The sequence below is a fragment of the Neodiprion virginianus genome, chromosome 4, assembly GCF_021901495.1.
Source record: "Neodiprion virginianus isolate iyNeoVirg1 chromosome 4, iyNeoVirg1.1, whole genome shotgun sequence".
Classification (NCBI taxonomy): domain Eukaryota; kingdom Metazoa; phylum Arthropoda; class Insecta; order Hymenoptera; family Diprionidae; genus Neodiprion; species Neodiprion virginianus.
The window spans coordinates 9982036-10004953 of record NC_060880.1 but is presented as its reverse complement, the minus strand read 5'-3'; the positions used below and the strand labels follow the sequence as shown (position 1 = coordinate 10004953).

The 22918-nt window shown below is 37.7% G+C and overlaps 1 protein-coding gene and 1 long non-coding RNA gene across 2 annotated transcripts; one reads left to right on the top strand and one right to left on the bottom strand.

Annotated features, from left to right (window-relative positions):
- Positions 1-10677: 10677 nt before the first annotated feature.
- LOC124303339 (uncharacterized) lies at positions 10678-12374 on the bottom strand. The gene is made up of 3 exons (XR_006907895.1): positions 12142-12374; positions 11808-12011; positions 10678-11687 (listed from the first exon to the last, which is right to left on the bottom strand). It is a non-coding gene; the product is annotated as an uncharacterized LOC124303339 (long non-coding RNA).
- An 87-nt stretch (positions 12375-12461) lies between these two features.
- LOC124303336 (uncharacterized) lies at positions 12462-14130 on the top strand. The gene is made up of 2 exons (XM_046760434.1): positions 12462-12535; positions 13029-14130. The coding sequence occupies exons 1-2, from the start codon at positions 12517-12519 to the stop codon at positions 13463-13465; spliced, it is 456 nt and encodes a 151-aa protein (XP_046616390.1). The 5' UTR covers positions 12462-12516; the 3' UTR covers positions 13466-14130.
- The last annotated feature ends 8788 nt before the right edge of the window (positions 14131-22918 follow it).

The following is a 22918-nucleotide window of genomic DNA, read 5'->3' as shown; positions in this document are numbered from 1 at the left end:
CATACGGTTATTAAGATTGCTTGTTACATCAAAGTGGTCAATGTACAGTAGACTGGGCCAAAAAAATTGACTATTTTTTTTTTTGAAAAATATATTGAGAATATCATTCAGTATGGCAAAAAAAAAATTTCATGAAATTTTAAGTCCTTAATATTAAGTTTAAGAGGTCTATCATCGCTATTTTTGATTTTTAGTAATAATTTGATGTTTTACGTCAGAACTGTCGAAATATTGAAGTGAAAAAATTTATGTTCACTTATCCCTTTATAAAATTAAATTCCCTACAAAAAAGGTCTGATTATAGATTTTTGTTAGACAAACCGTTTCCGAGTAATTAAGCTTAATAACTTGATATAATTTCTCGATTAATTCTCGATTAATTCTCGATTAATTCTCGATTAATTCTCGAGAAATTATATCAATTTATTAAGCTTAATTACTCGGAAACGGCTTGTCTGACAAAAATCTATAATCAGACTTTTTTTGTAGGGAATTTAATTTTATAAAGGGATAAGTGAACATAAATTTTTTCACTTCAATATTTCGACAGTTCGGACGTAAAACATCAAATTATTACTAAAAATCAAAAATAGCGATGATAGACCTCTTAAACTTAATATTAAGGGCTTAAAATTTCATGAAATTTTTTTTTTGCCATACTGAATGATATTCTCAATATATTTTTCAAAAAAAAAAATAGTCAATTTTTTTGGCCCAGTCTAATGTACAGTAATCATTAGTAGACTGATTAAGAGGAACAATATTAGAATTTGGAGTACAAAAATGCATGTTTTGGACATTCATGGCTGAAAGTTACGCTGAATCAGTGATCAAGTATTACCTGCAGTGTCTCCATTTTTCATGATACGTATTTTAAAGAGTGTGTCATCGGGTATAGAGTCAAAGGTAATACGTTTCTTTTTTAAATATTTAGATTTTTGCGCGACTTTGCCTTGGTATCGGTACATACTAGGCCAGCCCAGTCTTCGACTTCCCTTGATGATATAATTTTGGCGGTACTCTCCAGTTTGGTACACCCTACACATATCCTGGGCCTTCCCTTTTGAGCATCGACTGAGTCCGATTTAAATAAGGCGAAACATACTCCGCAAGATACTAAACCTTTCGCACTTTTTCCAGGTTTTGATAGAGGTGGGGATACAGCTACGTAGGCTTCGTTAGTTGGAATCGATGTGTCACTGTCTTCAGGGTCAGTTTTGATGATAGCTTACGGAAACTTCGAAAACGAGTCTTCCATGATCGCCGTAATATCTGTTATATTCCGGCTGTTTGCTTCGCAGTGACTCAGATTCACGATATGGTCTGCAGTATCTGTAGCGTCAATCTTGGCCGAAATAGCTTGGGCATCAACTATCTTCGTATGTCCGCTTATATACCCAAGATGTCGTTTTATAAAGGCGACAGCCCGGAATGGCCTTGGATCATTTCAAAGCAAGTGAGTTTTTATTATGTTAAACTCGCTTTCTACTGGTGCACTGCTCGCTAGTACACGACCGTATTTAAATGAATCACGGCATACGCCTGACCATAAAGGAAACCAGCGTGCGTCGCTGAGAAGTCGATCGGTAAATTTCGGTAGAAAATGCGTGTAGGCTCGATCTCCTTCTTCGTATTGTGATACGCGTTTCACTTGCTGGCCGATATCCCTACTCCAAGAGCACCAAAAGATGCAACTATCGCTATTATCAAAGACGGTATCCAGTTCGGGACGCATAGCAGTCGGCGCATCACTTTCTTCGTCCTGAGTTTCGAAGGAAGGATCAATCCAGTTTCTTGGCAAATTTCCATGAATCTAGCATTAAGTTGACTTGGCACGAGGTAAATCTCCATCAGTTGTGGAACGTGCTACTGTTAATATCGATTTAAACATTTCCTTCGCGGTGTCAATGTCACGAACCGGTATGAGTCGCCCAAGCACAGCTAAGCAGAAAAATTTGATACGTTTATGTGAATCTTACAGAAGATTCGCATACATTTTTATAAAATGTGCTACATCGATCCGCATGTAGCACGGTGGCATAACTGGATGACTACAGGTATTGGCGTAATCTTCGATTGTCCCTTATCCTGTGAAGCTTCCAATCGCAGCTGTCAATAATGCCGTTGAAGAATCGCAAACCACCTCCTTCAGATATATTCCAGCTTGGAAAATCCATTCTGGCAACCAAGTTAAATGGCTACCGTCATGTGCCTTTTGCTGATCATCTGAGCAACTGTAATTGGCCATGTTGGTTATTTACGACTGCTTAGTACAAAAACGGATGGCTACTCTTTGTTTCATCACGTTTCTCCAGTTTTCGCACCACACCACCAGTCGCATCGACACAAATACACGTTGGCTCCCGCTTCGCGTAGTCTGTAAATACGTGGGGCTGGTGGTTCATCCAGTAATGGAGGAAGAATGGATCTACACCTACGCTGTGAGTAGAATTTTGAAACAGCTCCAATTTCATCATTTGCAATGCATGCAAAGGATCACGGTCCAAGTAGTACAATTCTTCGTACTCATACTTCGCGTTATAAAGAGCACTTTTTTTGTAGAAAGTAAATGGCTCCAAATCGCCTGGACGCATCCTCTTATCAGTCTGTTGTGCACGGTATATGAGGGCTGATTTTGTGCGTAAGTTTTCCGCAACGCGTTGTCTTATGGGCGCTTGTAGATAATGTTTCCTGCATTTTCCTGGGCCTTTTATGGCTATGCTATCAATCCGAACATTCTCGTCATGAGGGTCATCGGTAAGTAAGATTGTACACGTGATCATCCCTTTGCAATGACACCTACTTAGAGAACACTAGTGTTATAATTAAGGCATGACTCTAACTGTATGTTAATGCCAGAACGAGAGAGTTAATCCCTCGCGAAATTTGGTGTACACTTAATTTTAAGATTTTAAAATGATTGACATGCATCCCATGCAATTAGAAAACATCGAAAATATTTCACGTGAGATGTTCGTTTCCGTAGATTCGTCATATTATTTGGTAAACTGTTACGTTCGACTATTCATTCTTCTTTTAGAATATGTAACGGTTTGATGATTAAATCTTGAGAACTCGGATATTGTGGAAATTAGTTTCAAATTATAAAAATAATATATCAAATTTTGCTCTGCTACGATGAATGAAATTGATGTTCATGGTCAGGCGTCTTCTCGTAGAGTCCCCGGTTACAGCGGATTTCCACTCCCACCCTAATCTTTGTCTTCAACGCCGCGTCCGGCTCGACACGGTACTATTCGACTCTCACAGTATACATGCTAGTCATTGTACCGCGGGTACCATCCTTGATCAATTTGGCCTAAGAAAAATTATAGACACATGACGATTGCATGGTTTCGTAAATTTAATCCGAGATCCACTCTTCCCAGAGACCTGGCCCCAAACCCATACATTCACGTTCATATTATTTGGCTCTGGCTACTTCTATACATTTATAAATTCTCGGTTCCATGAATTCGATATATTCGTGTCGATCGGCCCAAATTGTGAACTTGTACGATCCAGGCTCAACACTTGAGTCATTCTTTTTGTTGATGGAGACATTAGAAATGATCAAGTCATCTACGTTCGAGGTTTTGAGCTTGAGATGAACGAGATGCGTTTGCTGCCGAATATCGTTTCGGCATACCATAGAATACAGAGTCCCTGGATTTAATTAATTATTCAAATCTTTCGATACCACTTACCACACCGGATCTAACTTGGAAACCACCTTTTTCCTCATATAATTTGGTGTTTATGTTTCTTGATAACACTAATAACTGTTTCCCGATCCACATTGGACGGTTTTCCCACTGGGTTTACTATGTTTTCACAACGATGTAAACTAAAGTACGATGTCTAAAGTCCACAAATTAACGAACGTTCTATTCGAAGACTAGCGAAAGACTGAGAAGAGGCACCTCGGTTCTTTTAAAACCGAAATGCGATCAAAAATACCGAATTGAATACCCGTACGAAGCGAGATACTCTAAAGGAAAATGCACGGAACGCAGGATACATTTTAGCGCCGGATACATTGTAGTGCGCTGGCAATGTCTTCAGCTTGCACTGTGAGTTACAAACATTTTTTGTAAGCCAAATTCATAGAATTTTGATTTTGAATATCTGGTGATCCGCGAAAAGCATTCTTATTAACAAATATGTAAAAGTTTCAACAATATAGTGCATTATATAGTGGAATACAGTTAAAAATGGTTCCATCTCAGCTTTGACAGGTAATACGTACAGAAATAGTTTCTAAAAAATTTTAAATAAAAGAAAGGCAAGGTTGACAGAATCAAAAGAATATGATAACTAAATGGCTCGGCTATCACAGCAATTCATAATTAATGTTATACCCGAGATAAAAGTAGATATAGGTATCAATTGACAAGTTCAGGATGACCAGGCGTGTGAGTCGAAATCGTGCCAAGTCAATAATTATACAAATTCTTCTCACTTTCATTTTAAACGCCTTTTCAAAATTTGGAAGCGCTTATCTGAACCATATCGAAGTTCTTTTACTTTTAATTTTTTGTGATTTTACATTGATTCTTACGGAAAACTGTCAGATTCTATGTAAAAAATTATAAAGAAAATTGAAAGTAAAATAACTCCGGTATGGTTTAGACAATCGCTTTGAAAGTTTACACAGGTGATTAAAATAAAAGATAAGAACAATTTGTATAATTAAATCAAGCATTAATAACGCCACCCGTAAAATATGAGAAGCGAGACGGCAAATAGGTACACAAGGGGTGAGAAATTATAAAAACGGCGAGAATTATAAGAAATATGTGAAGCACAAAAATTGTAATAGTTATCACATTACCAAAGTTATCAGAAATATAACAGGTGCAGGGACTGTATTGATTACGGGGTAGATTCAAGGAAAAAGGTCAGGTAAATTGTTATTTGAATTACAGCGGAATGGGGTCTATTGAGATAACTAGCCAAATAAGCAGGTAGATAATTATTGTTATAGAAATTGACAGATAGTACGTAGTCTCTAGTTTGCGGTAAGTGCGAGACGAGGAGTGATAGTATTCAGAATAGCAAAAGATAATTTCGTGATTAAGAAAAGTAATACTCAAGAGAATTAATGCGCAGCGTACTACAAACCAGAGGGACTACAGACAACTACGATCAGCGGTATTAGCGAAGAAAATAATGAAAAAGGTTGTTTAGGTCGTTTGACCAGAGTTCTTCTCTAACTTCAATCGGGATGGGATGAGTGAGTGAGAGGGTGAATAAATAAATAACACGATTTCGCGGGAAAGACAAGACGCTTGCTTCGGCATAAAAACCCTCACGGTCCAGAGGGAAAAGCCGAAGCAAGACAAGTGTTTATTAACTGCAAATCAGATCATCATAAAACAGGATAATACAGTCGCTGGTGCGTTCCTTGTCAACTAGATTGAATGATCATTCAATAATCTTAAGCCAACTTATCTAAGTCTCCATGAGAAACCGTGCTCCGCAACTTCGACGCACTCGTGGAAGCAGGGAATGGGGAGCGTCATGGTGGCCCAATGCCGTGCAAACAGCGGTCCCGACGTCTCGGGAACCAACGCTGAAGTGCAATGACGCTCGCCCGGGAGACGGGCACCCCCGGCCCAACCGGAGGGTGAACCACGTCTCCCCCGACCGTGTTAAACGGATAAATCTTAAAACTACGCGAAACGAAATAATCGACGTGCGTGTCTAAGGAAAACCTAACACGTCCTACCTATTCGAGCGCTCGAGACTAACTAACTTGCGCTGCGCCCTCACCGGCCAAGCGAACGTACGTAACTGCCGATTCGAGTATCGGCCCACGAATTTCTGGCGTGGACAATAAGTACGTAATTTGAATTACTATAACGTTGAACTACTTGTCGTGTGGAATAAGAAAGTAAATCTACTGTTGTGACTCTTTAGTCACCTTATACGTGGTAAATAGGTACAACATACGAATATAACGAAACTAAAGTATTTGCTGTGATAAATTTACAAACTAATATAATAATAATAAAGTTGCGCGAACAAAGGTGTTCTCCAATACGGCGCAATACTCCAAAGTCAAAAGAACGATGAGCGATGCCGCGCAGCGATATAAGATCGCTCACGCGGTACACTTACTAAAATTAATTACTCAGAGATAATAGGTAAAGAAACAGTTATAAGTTAATCGGAGAAGGTATAAAGAGATAGTAATGCTCAGTGGCTGAGGTGAGAATTGATAAACTAGCAGGTACCGGTTGTTCCAAAGAATAAGAAGTAATTACATCTCAAAATACGCTAAGCGGTATCAAGCGATCAAAGGTCTTTTCTTTCATTCCGGTATAATGTGAAACAATGTTACAGTGCTGTCATGCAGCGATATTAGATATTTAGGGTATTCTAAATGAGAGAGATAATAAAATAAAGCAATAGTCACTAACAATGCGTAAGTAAGAGTCAACCAGTCGCGACGTTACTTGCGATAAGAAGTAGAGAAGAATAAAATACGAGCCCAAGTGGCTCACGCAGAGCAACTGCAAGAGAAAGAGACAGAGAGAGAGAGAGAGAGAGAGAGAGAGAAACGATGTAGTGCAAGTAATTTCGTGGCTTCACAAAATAGAAAAGGAACCTCACTTACGTGAAAGAAGATAGAAACTGGTATAGAATACGATATAGATGCGATAATGATACGAGAAACTTTCTAACGAGAACACGTCTGTTTACTGCGAAAACTGAACGTAGAGCGTCGAGACGAGCGGTGATCCTGGCGATTTTCGTCGTGCTGCTGTCACGTAATTCTTCCTCAAATCTGCGTTATTCTAATTGGGCCAGCAGGTCGCGTAGGTCGGGTCTGTAGGCAGGGCGGCGATAATCCCTCGTCGCTTGTTTTCTTCTCCATTCCTGACAGGTATCGAGGTATAGACACGTCGGGCGGTGGTCGGAGATGTTTCCATCAGCTGTGCTGTATCGTTGGCGAGAGGGGAAGTCGTACCTCTCATGTGTTGCGCTATTGAAGTGTGCGAGAATATTGCGTTACCGATGTTTTGGACTTGCGACCGTTAATGCTTCACTCCTTGCTTTACTGGTACTCCCCACTGTGACTATTTCGTTGGCGGTGCATCCCGGCACTCGCTCATCGGAGCCCTCATGCCAAAACGGTCTGGTGGTGATGGTCCTCAACCCGGATCTCCACACTGCATCGACCAGATCAACGTGGTCCGCGTAGTCGAGCGTGACCCACGCCACAGCCCTTCGATAAGACAGTTCATTAAGGCACAACCGTCCTTGTTTATAGACAACGGGTAAGTAGGTGTCGTAGTCGGTTCAGCTCCGGGCTGATAAGAATCGTCGACGGGAGGCTTCTTTGTGCTTTCGACGCACAGCCCTGTACGTCGTCGGCGATGCATCCGAGCGGTAGAAACGTTAGTTCGTGATTCGGCTTCTGGCCGATAAGTCTAAATAGTTGGAGATCCTGATTGTGCATCACGCATGACCTTTTTCGCAAACAAGGTAGGCATCCATCTGGAATGGCTTCAGCGATATTCGTTACTCCGTAGTCGGTGGTGGCCGGCTGTTGAGCTGGTACGTGACCCCTGTCAGGCAGTGTCCAGGTATCTCGAAGCGGAAGTTTCGTAGTCATTCTCGTAGGGCGTTACAAAATTAGAAAATATAATAGAATTAGTTTAATGAGGGAATTTCACTTAAATATAACTAGTGGTTCTTTTTAGAGTATTGGCCTCAGACGTGCTTTCGTTGTATTTAGCGATATTTTTTAAACAGGGAAGTGCGATATTTAAACCATGTGACGGGCTATGAAATACCACGTCACAGTGGCTACAAGCCACGTATCTCTTTTTGAACAACCGTTACAACATTTTCAACTTCACCTTTCGAAAATTTACCAATATAGTCAATTCTCACTTCTTGAAATTAACTAAATGTGCAACAGTGCAAGGTCTAACTATACTCGCTTCAACTTCCTTTGATGCGGAATAGCAGATTACAACTATGAATATCTCTTAATAACGGTAGTAATGGTAGTATGTATAGCCGACAGGATAAAAATTGACTATACGGATAATGTTGCGTTGGAAATAGGATTAAATAATTTGAAAGCCATCGAATTATTCCTCTTGAAAATCAGTTACTGAAAAACAACCGTTGATTTTTTAGTAATATTATTTATGTAATTCTGAACATTTCAAAATTTGCGAGAAAAAGATTTTTCCCATCTTTTCTAGCGCTCTGAAAAATTACGAATTGACCATAATCAATATTTAGCATTTCAACAATTGAGAAGAAAATGTGGTTTGATAAGTGCATTAATATTATACAGTAGGTAAAATAAATTTTTTCAGCTGTTTTTTATCACATTTCTAAAAACTTGTATTATTCAAAGACAATCTTAGCAGCTTAACAAAATTTGAAATAAATCCACAAGTCATCTGTTCTTCCTTCCACTTAATTTTCAACAAACCTCATGATAAATTCATTTTCATTGTTCATTTTTATATTATTTAAGAACTTCCGTAATTGTTTTAATTAAAACCCAATTACCACTACCCATATTTTGGAAAACACTCGTAAAATAGGTTCATCCTTCTACGTATCTTCAACGTGCTTCTAGCAGAGAAAAAAGTATTTCATAATTTATCGGATATTTTCAAAACTTGAGATATCCAATTTTTTATCTCATAATTTTAATAGTGCTGAACAAAGCAAACAGAAATTTTTCACAGCAACATTCTTAAAATGATTGGAATTAAAAATGGAGTATTTCAAAATTTTACCAAAATACAACTCAAAAGTCATTTCAGAGATGCTACTATCGCCTGTAAAAGATTGTATATATTTATATAAATATAAACGATACACGCTCATGTATTCGATTGGCATATATTTGTTCGTTGTACCTTTTCGGCGTACATATTGCTTGTATGGGATTTTCTCAACTTTTCAATTTCACAATAACGACGGTATGTTACCAACGTTTTGCACGCGATAGTTGTTGGTTATGAAGGAATTCTGTTATCATTGTGGTCAGCTGCTTGGTTGATAATAGGTGAAACTGCTAATACCCCCAAACCTGACCAGACCCGATAAACTATTACGAAAAATAACCCAAGGTTGTGAATCTTTATTTGTTGACAAATAATTAATTCAGTGCCGAGTTTTCAAGTGGCTGTTGTACACACACAAAAATCCCGGTGTAAATTAATCGTCTGTCAATCAAACTTAAAATTAATCAGTCATGTAGATTAGAGTGAAAATTCTACAACTAATGATGCAAGAATGATGCTATGGATGACTTTTGTAATTTTATTGCTGGTTGGGGAGCCGGTGAGTCTCTGACAAGATGTATCCAAGCATTACTTTATTTATAGTTCAACATGTACAATATTACTTATCTGTATTTGAATAAACATTCAAAATGGTTATCACTCCGGCAGTTTTGCGAATAAGTTCAAAACTATTCGTCTGGAGACTTCATTCATTCAAATGAGTTATGGCACCTTGAAGGTTAGAATAAGTTAGGCTTTTAGTGATCAGTGGCAAACCCGAAATCACACACGCAATCCACTGCTAAGAACGCGGAGAGTGAATGATCGCCTTGAGGGCTAAAATAAATTAGGCTTCAGGTGAGATTTGACGATATTATAAATTTGAAAAAAATATAAGGTTGCTGTACGAACTGTGCAATTGCCGGATGAATAATTTAATGCTTTCTCGTACGGCTGCTAGATGAATAGACGCAACGTTATTAATTTGTTAATGCTCCCAAATTATCCATGAAGTGAGACTACTTCTGTGTGTCAATTAATTTCTTAGGAATTGTCGGGCTTGTGGTTGGGCATCCAATGGATACAGTTAAAACCAACCAGCAAATGATGAGCACCAAAATATCCAACTCTCAGATAGCATTAGATATTCTTGAAAAGGAAGGGGTATGAACTACTTAATTGCTTCAGAGCTCTTTGGTCAATTGTATTTTTATGTAATAGAGGTACCCAAAGAAGTGTTGCTATTGTTGCAGCCTCAGATTTGAGCATATTACGCACCTTACCAAAGTTTATTCACCACAATTTTGAACGTAGTAATGTGTTCTATACTGTAGCTATTACTTTATACAAATTTCAAAGCAAATTAATTTTCGTAGGCTATGTAATGTGCTTGAATGTGGAGCACCCAAGGTAGAATTTTGAATCACTTGCAATAAGAGCAACGCTTTTCACAGGTATCTTCATATTCTTTAATAAGAGTAGATAATTAACTGGCAGAGAATTGAAATTCCTAATCCAGAATATATTTGCAGTTTTCACATTGAATTTTGGACCTGTAATCGACATATATCGTATAGATGATTCTATAATACTGTACAGGTTCATGGACTCTATAGAGGGATGCTTTTTCCACTTCTGTGCTCTGGAACTATAAATGCAGTATTTTTTGGGGTCTACGGATATTGCTTGCGCAATTTGCAGGAACTAAGAGGTCACCCTGCCAGTTTGAACATGCCCACTACATCCAACTGGTACCTGGATACATTCTTAGGCGGTTGCATAGGTGGACTTGGCCAAGTCATAGTATCGTGTCCCAGTGACGTTGTCAAAGTTCGGCTTCAATCCGGAAAAGTTATCTCATTTATTTACATCATATCAATGACAAAGAAATACAAATAATTAGGCACATACTTCCATTGGACAGTACAGAACGTTACAAACATTTGACACAACAATACGCTGTTGTATCATCTCATAGCATATTTTACAGATAAGTGTATCGATTTGGTGAATGCCACAGATATATTACAGAGAAAAGACCAGAAATTAATGATTCACGTGCGACATGTCACACCATGTAATTTAATAATTATAACAGTTTAGATGCGTAATTTGATTTATTTAATTTTGACTTGAAATCTATTCTATTTGATTCACATTTTACTTTTTTCTACATATGCTTACACACTTGGGTGCAATATTTTGTAATAATATTCTAAATATATTCTCTACAGGAATATACCAACCAGGGGATGAAAGCAAACTGTCGAAAAGACCTAAAGCTATATTAACTGGTGTGGATATTTATACGAAAAATGGCATCCGAGGTTTTTATGCAGGATTAGTGCCTATGTTGTGGAGGTCAGTTCAAAAAATTGTACAGTTATCTCATTATATGACGAACCGAGGGACAAATTGGCAATGGGGCTAAAACTGAAAGTTAAAGTTGATCTATATACTTTTGAATCATTATGGATAGTCAATATGAAGTTAGCAATCAGGGTTGGCAGTCTAGCCGAAATATGCAATTAGAGTTAGCAGCCAAACATGCTAACATTGATTGAACTAATTGTAAGACGGTTCAGCTTAACAATCTGAATTTTGCTAAATCTCACAAGTATCAAGTTAGTAGCTTTACGTTACGAAACGTTGAAACAAAAATTAATGTTTAGCACGTTAAGGGAAACTTCGAAGAAGACAATTTTCCAAAATATGAATGTATTTTGATTTATTATGAGTTCCTGAATTTCAGACAATCCTAAAGTTATAAGATGCTCATTTCTTCCAACAATGCATCGGTACATCAAAATTACAAACGTCATCCTCATCAGATTTCTTAGGGAATTCAATTTGTGAAATATTCAAGATATATCGTTTTATTCATTTCATTTTGGCGATCACGCTGAAACAACAAGATTTCACCTACACCATGCATAATACATATCAGACGTATTATATAACTCGAGTTGAATAAACACACAACAATTCTGTAGTAAGATTTTGGGGTTTTCAGGATATTCGACGAAAACATATTCCACTTACTTCGAATAGCAAGGTATCACGATGTACAGTGGTCCCTGTTTATATCGCACATAAGAATGTTTGATTATTCGTGAATATGACTTTCTCTATGATTGTGTCCTCAGATTGTAGCTCGATTGACCAATAACATCATATTGAAGTTACTAATGTTATCGTAACGATTCATGCTAAGGAAAAACTGTCATTTCGCCATTTTGGAATTGTCTTAAATTCAGTAAACCGTATTAAAACAAAACACACTTATATTCCCGAAATCTTAGTACCTTAAAAATCATTCAAAATGAAGAAAATAGTAATTTTTTCCCATATATTTCATCACGATAACGTTACTAACTTCAACCTCGTCCAATAACTCTTTTGTCCAACCTCCTTGAAAGATTGCCTTTTCACACATGCGAAGCGACCGCAAAATTTCCTGTATTGTCATGCACGCTTGCAAGCTGTGGAACATACAAATTTGTCCCCGCGGCCAAGTGCTCAATACGCAGCCAAAAGTCTAAAAAAAAAGTTTCTAGTTAGGGTTTTTTTTTCATTGGGTTGGTTAAAGGGATCCCCTAAGAAATGAAAACCGTTAATAGTAGCGTCCCTTTACCTAAATCCCCTCCACAATCTCAGTCGGAGTGTGGCATTCGTTTGAGCGCCACTCTATTGGCGCTTAGGTTAAGATCGTGGCAAACCTCCAAAACTGCAGCAAATCGAACGAAGCAAAATGGATTCAACGCCTGAAGGTTAGTAAAATATGTGACAAAATTTCTGAAAGTTAATTGTTAAATAGAAAATTGTTAGAAATAGAAATATAAGTGCAGTTTTTTTTTGTTTTTTTCTAAGAAAATTCGAATTGTCCGAGAAAAAAGTAATAGAATGCCGTGAGATGCTGTTTTAAAACGAATAAGAGGTTATACACGAAGGTATTATTTACCGAATAAAAAAAAATTTAGCTCCCCGTCACTGCCTATTGAATTATTATGAATTTTTTTCTAAAACGAAGTAGGACATTCGTTTCATGAGTTATAATAACGAATGAAAGAGATGAAGCATACAAGTGAAGAAATTAAGTGACATGGAGCAAAAAACGAGCATCGAAAAGAAAGACAGAAATATACATGTATAATATACGTTGGATTATGATTTGTTGTTAAATTTTTTCGACTTACAAATGTTATCTGATGTTTCAACAAATTTTTTCACAATTACGATAAAGCACTGCCATTCGTTTTTTAGGTTTGGGTACTTCAACCCATAGCTTCACCAAACTGGAATTTTTCAGTAACATAAAAAGTATTTTGAAAGATGACATCTCAGTTATTCATGCGAGAACCCAAAAATTTTTATCCGACAAACAAGCTTTACCATACTTTTTATCAGATGACGATAAAAGGATAATATCCGATTTGGTGTCCAAACTGAGGACAAAATGGAATGCCAGTAATAGAACAGAGGAGAATTTTAAAAAGAAAAATCATGATTGGTTGCAGAAATCTGTTGAATTAAAAAAAAATGTAAAACGCACAGATTTAGAAAAAACAGAAACTAATGAAAAGCAGCCAAGGCAGATCGGCCACAACTCAGTTGTGCAGAGTCCTCTGCACGAAGTAAACGCAGAAGAACAGAAGATTTACCAGCGACAACATCGACCGAAGAACTTCTTTATTCTGTAACAAGTAAATTGCGGTCTGAAGGAAAAACTGATTCTGCAAAAGTGGTGCATGATATTTCACAAGGGAGTCCTACTAAAGCTACGAAGTATATTAAATCTGTGGACATCGTAAACACTAATCTACATTTCACAAATGACGAGGCTTTATCGTCGTTCATAGAACTTGGTTTATCACAAAGTAAATATCAGCAGCTGCATGATGCTCATTTGCAGAAAAAATCAAAGATGCTTCCATCATATAAAAAGCTACGTACAGCAAAATTACAATGTTATCCAGCTTCAGGTCTTACTATCACTGCAAATGAAGCTGAAGTGGAGTTAAAACCTTTATTAGATCACACAATCGAACGTATCATTCATTATCAAATGAAAGTTATGAAAACATTATCAGAGATTAAACTCGCAAATTTAACTTTAATTGGTAAGTGGGGCTGCGATGGTAGTTCAGGACACAGTAAATATAAGCAAAGGGTCGATGAAAAAAGTACTAGTGATGAAAGTATCTATTTTACGTTTTATGTCCCATTGCAACTTGTACATGTAGACACTGTCACGACCGAAACTACTGTAATCTGGAAAAATGTAAAACCATCATCACCAAGATTTTGTAGGCCCATCAAAATTGAATGTGCAAAAGAATCAGTGGATTTAACAAAAAAAAAACAATGGATTACTTAGAACAGCAAATAAAGAATTTAAGTCCGCTTGAAACTACTATCAATGGAAAAAAAGTATCTGTTACATATATTTTGTCGTTGACAATGATAGATATTAAAGTATGCAATTCATTGACAGATACAATATCTGCGATGCGTTGTTATCTATGCAATTGCACATCTGAAAGTTTTAACGACATAAATAAAATGATAAACCAGGAAATTGTTACAGATCACTTGAAATTCGGTTTATCGTCTTAACATTGTTGCATTCGGTGCTTTGAATTTTTATTACATTTGTCCTTCGAATTGGAAATTCTGAAATGGCAGGCCCGTTCTAAAGAAGAAAAAGAATCGGTCGCAAAAAGAAAAAGAATTATACAAGCAGCTTTTAAAACAGAATTGGGTCTGAATGTTGATAAGCCGAAAGCTGACAGTGGAACTTCAAACGATGGAAACACTGCTCGATGTTGTTTTGAAAAATATGAGAAATCTGCTCAAATAACTGGAATTGACGAAGATATTATACATCGGTTTTATATTATATTGCAAGCTATTTCCTGTGGTTATCAAATTGATGTGGACAATTTTCGACAGTATGCTGTGGAATTAGCTAAAGATATCGTAAAATCATTTGGTTGGTATTACATACCTACTTTGGTTCGTAAACTTTTAATTCATGGCCCAGATATAATACAAAGTTTATTTTTACTTATTGGTCAAATGTCCGAAGATGCGCAGGAGGCCTGCAATAAATTTTTTGAACTCTATCGCCTGCATTATGCAAGAAAAAGTTATCGCCAAAAAACAATGGAGGATGTTATTAAACGGTTCTTAGTAGCATCTGATCCATACATTTCTAGTTGCCGAAGGTGTCTGTTAAACCGCTAAACTCTTTGTCCGCCGAAACTATTAATTTATTATCAGCACCAGGTGTTGATACTCAACACGAAGACGATCAATCAAAGATTGATAGTACCTCGGTCTCTGAGTCAGGTACTGATGTAGAGGATTACGATTATTTAGAGAATAGAAACTTTTTCTTGTAAGTGCCATATTATTCATAAATAAATATTAATAAATATAATTCAAACATGTTAGTTATGAATTTTAATAACATTTTGCATTTTGGCATTTTGAATTTTGAATTTCTGATAAATCCGTAATCACAGACCCTAATAACCTCAGATCAATAAGTTTTAGACCAATTGCTGAAGTATTTCATTTATGACAAGTTTTTTCGTATAAAACGAAGCCACATTGGATCCGCCATTTTGAATTTTGGAATTCTGGTAGCGGATTCGTAATTGGCAACCCCAAAAACCTCCTTGCACAAAATTGTAGGTTGTTCCCTTGAGTTTTCGAATTTTGGCCGCGAATTGAGCATTTGGCCGCCCTGTGCCACGGTAACTAAATACATTAATCGTTACCAGGTCAAATAGTAGCCTGGTTAAATGAAAAAGATCCCATATGTGAATATCATTATAGAAGTTTCGTCAACCTCGCTAACTCGAATTTCCAGAGCAGAGCTAATTTCTTAAAGTAAAAGGGTTTTAGTCTTATCCAAACTTTCGAGTCATAGAGAGTAACGGAAACAAATTTAGTTTCATGGCGGTTTGTAAACACTCGCCAAACGTAGTGGAGATGGTCTTTAATTTAAAAGGTGCGAAAATTAATACAATGTATACAATACATATTCAAGAGATGAAATGTATTATTGTAAAAATTTTTATACACATAGAACAATACGGTACTTATACTCTATCCGGCGAGAGATCGACCTCGCTTCGCCAGGTGCGGGCGGAGGGATCGGGTGGGGATAGCGGAGCTCGCTACTTACAATCAGTATCATACCTATAATATCGTATATTTGTGCCCTGCACTAAAAGTCCACTCTCTATAAAAGGACTAATAAGTAGAACGATATGAATGTCGCGGTCTCAATATATCTTGAATAAATGTTCTACTTCCTCGTCCATATTTTCTGCCATTGTATGTATTAATCAACTAGAATAACAAAACCACAATTCAAATATCACACGTACGAATTCACGGGCAACGTTGCAACGACTGACGTTCGACGGTTTGAAATGGTTTGATATGAACTGTCAGGTTTGGGATCAATCATAAGGTTTGAAATTAACCGTTAGGTTTAAGCACCTAGGTACCCTTTTCGGCTTTAGCTGGGTCTGGCCAGCTGCAAGACCCGTTCAGTTAGCTGGAGTGGATAAAGTGGAAGGACCTTTGGGCAGGATCTGACCAAACTAGACGTATTTGGCTTCGTAAGTAAGTTGGTATTTCGCCGGACAGAGTATATATTATAAATAATTATCTACTGCGCGGTAGGTTATGGTTGTTCACTCTAGTTCACGCACGATCAGTTATAGGGTTCACAAAAAACTCTATAACTACACTGCAAATAGTGTAGAACGTCCGAAATGTGCTGAGAAAAATTTTGGCCTAGGTCCATTAAGTTGGCACACCCACTTTCAATGTATTGTTTTGCGCGGAGATGCACTATGACTGCTCCCAAAAACCGTTGCATACGAATTTCGGCTTGTAAATTTAGAATAGTGTTTTTCGATACTAGTGCGCGAAGGTGGCAATGCCCGCACAAGCGTGAAGGCGCAGCACGAGCCTGGAGACGAGTTGGAGGCGAGTCAAAGACGAACCGTGGACGAGTTGAAGAGCGAGTGTGGCGCATTCACGCGAGATAGGCATTGCCAACTTTCGCGCGTGTATCGAACTCTATTTTTTCCTACACCTGTAATGGAAAGTCCGACATACACGATTATATTTACACGAAACCACGGCACAATGTCTGTTCAGTGACGATGTCGAGCACGGCAAAGAGTGACAAACTATTCCATCGGTGGCACTAGTGCAGCTGTTTGCGAAATGCGCAACTGTGGATAAAAGCGTGACCGTCTTTTTCGCACACCGCTAGCAATGTGCGAAAGTTTTTCCCGCACATGTGTATAAAAGACTACTTTCGGTGCTTGTAAATGGTGCATAAAAATGGACTTTCCATGCAGGTGTTGCAAAAACATATTTAGTACTGACCCCGAAACTTGAAAATAATTTGCAATTGCGGAACATGACCGATTTTTTAGCGATTTAGCAATTAACTTCAGTTTTATTCAATCAATTTCGGACAGAGTAAACGGAGAAATTCAGAATCAGGTAGATTGTTACAATTGTAACAAGTAACAAATTATGCATCCACATTCACACCTTATGTAAAATACACCTAGCTTTGGAAGGTTATCAACGACTATTAGAGTAAACTCGCTGATTCTAATGACTCTAAATTGAATAAATGACTCGATACTAATGATTCTAAATTGCAGCAGAGCTTAAACTCTGTACAGCAAAGACATTACAAAATACGGCGGATGTTAAACGTAATCATAACGATGATTAAACGAATAGTGGCACAGTACACATAAAATTCGATCATTAATGTGACTTAGCTCAGCATAACTCCAGGAATGAAATGTGGCTTAACGGCTCCGTAGATGAGATAATTTCTTGTGATTTCTGTGACGTGAATCAATAATTGGTCGTCACCAAGTTATTAAGTGTGATCCAAAGCAAGGACTGAATGACTACGTGGCTCAACGGCTCTATTGATGGTTGAAAGACTGTGCAGTTTTAAGATTCGAAGCTTTATTAAAATTCCTGAAATCAAAAGATATGCGAGTCTAATTTACAGTTATACTGTTCAATGAATATAATTTACGTTTGTAAAATTTAAAGTATAGCCGAATTGACACGATTATAAAATTGATATGAGATGTGTAGGCCGACCGCTCACCTCGGCGTCTTCCCGTACAGTGAGAGAAATCTAAGGACTCAGCTTCGGAAATCCGTTATCTATGAATCTATGAATCTAGTTGTTTTCGTAAGCCATCATTTGACATTTGGGTCTCTCAATAACTTTGTGTTAAGCTATTTTACTTGGATGGCAGGTATCGCGATAGGTACCTGTTACAATAGAGGTAACCTTTAACTTAAACAGGTGGGGACGTATTTTTAAACTCGACTTACAGAGGTACAACAGTCGCCCTTAATTCGTGGGAAAGCTTCGAGTTATTCTCTATTTGTTTTTTAAATTATGGAGGTTTTGCTAGGACCAGAATGAAACTCAGTTATGCAAAGGTGTTACGTGGGGGTGAGACGTGTCTGAGCGGTGGTAGTTGATGATTACAAATAATCAAGATTGCTGCCGTGTAACGACAATGAATAAAAATCAAAACTAAGAAAGGCCTACCTCTCTATAAGCCAGTAATACGGGCACGTTGCTGCTTAGTCCTATACAGGGCTCCGAGGTTGTTAAAATGATTGAGGCTAAATTATAATAGTGATATAGGATCGATGATCGTTCAAAATAAATGGTTCAAAATGAATTTAATGAATACATTAATCTGGAAAAAGTTAATATATATTATGCAAATGATTTGATTATGAAAAATGAATGATGAATGAATTTTAATCAAATGAAAGAATTTTAATGGTTTTGTGTGTGAATCTAAATAATATTTAGTGAACACATAATCGATGCCAAGAAACATCTGTGCTGAACTATTATTAATACTACAATTGGTCGGTTTTTATTGATAACTCTTATTCTCTCTTTTTAGATTGACGTAGTTTTATATTAATATAGAAATTATAATTGCATTTAATTCGGCCGCGAGAAGAATTCTCGTAACGTGTAACACATTGACGCCAACTCAATTAACAAAACCCCATGTATGTACTTCCATGGATCAAAATATATCCTATTGATAATGAAATCGGTGAGTAATTTAAAATTGAGAAAATTATACTATGGGCCGAGCTGAAGAATCCCTCTCAGAATACGCAAAGGATATTGCTTGCAGCTAGGAACCAATTCCACTATGTTATAACCAATTCTTGTGTTAGTTACATTCTTGAATTTCTTAGTGAAGGATGTGTGTTGTTGATGATTGGCTAAAAAAGCTTGCCACTAACTCTGGAATTTAGTTTTAGTTTTGAAGTGCTTAGAAAACAATATATTTCACTCAACTGCGGCTAGAGAAGCTTGCCATCAATCCTGAATACGATATTTAAAAGGCGAGTTCAACAAAAGGGTGAGAACATCGATTCGATTAGAATTGAAGAGAACTGTTCGAATTGAGTTTTCTTTAGATGCAAAAATCGCCGAGATTGACAACCGTCGGGTCGTGTCGGTCAGTGTTCGATGAAATTCTGGAACAGAGCCTCGATGAATACGGAACTTTGATATGCTCAGCCACTTAGTCTTTGTCAATTAAAAATTTGGATATGTCTGTTGCCGAAAAGTTATTGTTCAAAAATGTCTTAAGAGTTTACTCACGATTAATTGCAATACAAAATGTCTGAATTATTGTTAGTTTAAACCAATTATCAATGAAAATAATAACTTAGTTGATTATTAATGAAAACAACACTTAATATTACCTGATTCTATTGAATCAGAGCAGAACCTGATTTGATATGAAAATAGAATAATCACAAGAGTGTCTCTTCGCGAAAAGATGAGAGTCAGTAAAGAACGAAAAAGATTGAAATTTAGGTAATAGTGAGTCCTGTCAATTTAGATAATAAGCCGAAATACTCAAATTTAACGAGATAGCTTGAGACTTTAGGCTAGTCACAACTAATATTTTCCAGAACTACTGTGGCTTGGAACATTAACCGACGAAAGACATGGTTTCCTGGGCCTGCGAGTCCAAGAGTCTGCAGTTGCAACAATGTTATATAGTAATTATTATTCAATTAGGTGTGAGGGTGACCTCTTGGTGCCGCTCCATATGGTCAGCGTTGCTCTGGAGTGCGACTCGAGTACTCCGACGGTGTTCAATCTCGTTAGTTATACAATTTAAATATTAACATGAGATATCATAATGTAATTTTCACACGTTCATCCATATTGTTTACTAAGTAACCTATTTTAATTTTATGTATATTATGTGAACGATTCATCCTAATTATTGATGAGATATTCAGCTTAAAAAGAGAGATATTTTTGATGTTGAATTGCCTTATGTTTAGCTCAGCGTTTTTTAACTCAGTTCTTGGTACCAGTTAATCTGATCTTTTATAAAACCTTATAATATAGACTGTACGTGACTTTTTCCAGGAGGGATGGAAATGGTTGTTATGTGAATATGAGAATGAAATAATGTATGGTGCGATAAATGTCGCCTGAGTGGCTACAGAATAATGCCTAATTGTTTTATTAAAATAGAGTTTTGAAAAAGGTACGTCGGGGCGTAACAGAGGTTTTCGGGTTAGCGAGGTTCGACTGTATTGAACTGAGTGGTAGTACTCGATGTAAATGACTAATTGAACAAAATATTCAGTTTGTATTAAAACTATCTTCCTTCTGAAATTAGAGACGTTTTGGGCAGTGGTTTGTACATATGGTCGTATCAATACATACGATTCAATTATCACGGGTACTTAGACTTGAATCCAGGAGCATTCGAGACACTAATGGCTGGAGGTATGGCGGGTGAGTATTTGATTTGCTCTTATGTTCATTGGTCTATAACCAAGCATCTAGCGAGTTGTAAACGTTTCTGAGGCCATTAAATCACATAGGTGTATTATCCTGGATACCAGTAGTACCTTTGGATACGATTAAATCCAGAATCCAAGCAGATGATGTGAAGAATCCAATTTACAAAGGCATGCTACATTGCGGGACACAACTACTCAAAGAAGGTGGTTACATAAACTTTTACAAAGGATTTCAAATGATTGCTTTACGGTCCTTCATTGTTAATGCAACTATGTTCTATGCTTACGAATGTATGCTTGACTGCTGGAACTACATTCGAATAAAACCACGTTAATGACAGACTACTCAAAGCTGCTGTTATTCGTATTGATATGTGTTCCACAATGATAAATTAGTAGATAAGCAAGGGGGGTTTTGCGTCCAAACACCTTCTTTACCGACCGCGCCGCTCCGCGTAGCCCAGACTCAAACCCTTTTCCGCGATGACGTCACAGTCTGACGTACCGAAGGTCAAAACCGTGCAACCTTACCGATAGTTGTATCGATCGAGGGTCAAAATCGTGCTGTTTTACCGACAATCTTACCGACAGTTGTATCGATCAAGGGTCAGAATCGTGCTGTTTTACCGACAATCTTACCGACCGAAGGTCTGTAGTGCTCGCCTGTCCCACGATAGGACTGCTGATGTGTAACATGAACCACTCCGAATTCCTTTCCCACGGTAGGACTGCTGACGTGTAACGTCAACCACCTCACATTCCTTTCTCACCTTATCAACCACGTGACATTCCAAAATTAATGGTTCCGAGAATTGTTTGTCTCAACGTCGCACCGAAATCCTTTGACCGCGTACCGCTCGCCGTCGAAACTTGTCGAACGCATTGTTTTGTCTAACCACCTTATCAACCACGTGACATTCCAAAATTAATGGTTCCGAGAATCGTGTTTTACTTATTCGGATGTCGGTTTGATATCAACCACCTCACATTCCTTTCCCACCTTATCAACCACGTGACATTCCAAAATTAATGGTTCCGAGAATTAGTCGCGGTACAGAGCCTGCGGTGTCGGGTTACTATCGCTCTTGGAATGCCAAAAGGTGCGCGCGCATCCGTACAGCTGCCCTATAAAAAGGACGCTCATCACTGCAAACGATCATTACGTCACAACCTGTCAAGCATACGTGAGGAAAGAGCTCAAGATGGAATCCGCGAAGTGTTTGAGATTGATCGATATTATGGAATCGGCGTTCAAGATTTTATCGGAAAAATCGTCGCCGGCAGAAATTGCAAAATGGATTCGACTCGGAACCCAAAATATCAGGCTTTTGAACAAAATCTTACGCAACAACGCCTCAACGATCGGGGAGAAGACAAGAATTTTGACTACAATTGGAATTCTGAAATCGTTGACAGTCAAATTTCAACAATTGCAGAAAGTGGGTGACGGATTACGAAGCCGGCGAAGAAGCGATCGAGTACGGTGGGAAGATTTGGAATCAGCTTTCGAGAGTAGAATTCGAACTGGATCCATCGTCAATTTGAAGCATAAAGATGTGGAGAGATTTCTAGAAGATGCAAAGGTACTAGCTGTGACGAGACTGAAAAACGCTCTGAAGAAAGACAGGAGCTTGAAAGCCAACGTTATCCTGGCTTGTAAATTTGAACTTAGAAAAGTTGATCGCACGGTGGAAGAGATCAAATTTTTTAATACGAGAAATGAAATCATCCTCCAGACAACGGATATCAGCGAATGGTTCATCGAAAACGCGACGGAGCGTTTGTTGAAAAAGGTGGAAGATTTCCAGGAAAAGGATTCGGGCTGGTCGCTGACCGAAATAATCAATTTGACTGTGAATGTCAACAAGTACGTGCCACTACGAGGCGGTGTCTTCACATACACACCACTACCCAAAGATATTCAAGATAAGAAGGCTGTCGTCAACATCCGTAACAGAGACGCGTATTGCTTCCTCTGGTCGGTCACCGCAGCTCTGTTCCCAGCCAACAACAAAAATCCCAATAAAATTACTTCGTATCCACATTTCAGTTCAGTGCTACGGTATGATGGTATAACGTTTCCTATGTCTCTAGATAAAAACACCATTTCAAAATTTGAGAAGCTTAACGACCTATCAATTAACGTTACCGATTCACCTGAGTCAGAATGAGTCTGATAAACCTACAATTCATCTTTTGGCGATAGAAACTGAAACCACTGACGATGACGATGCTGATGATGATATGGTAAATTATGAAAAAAATAG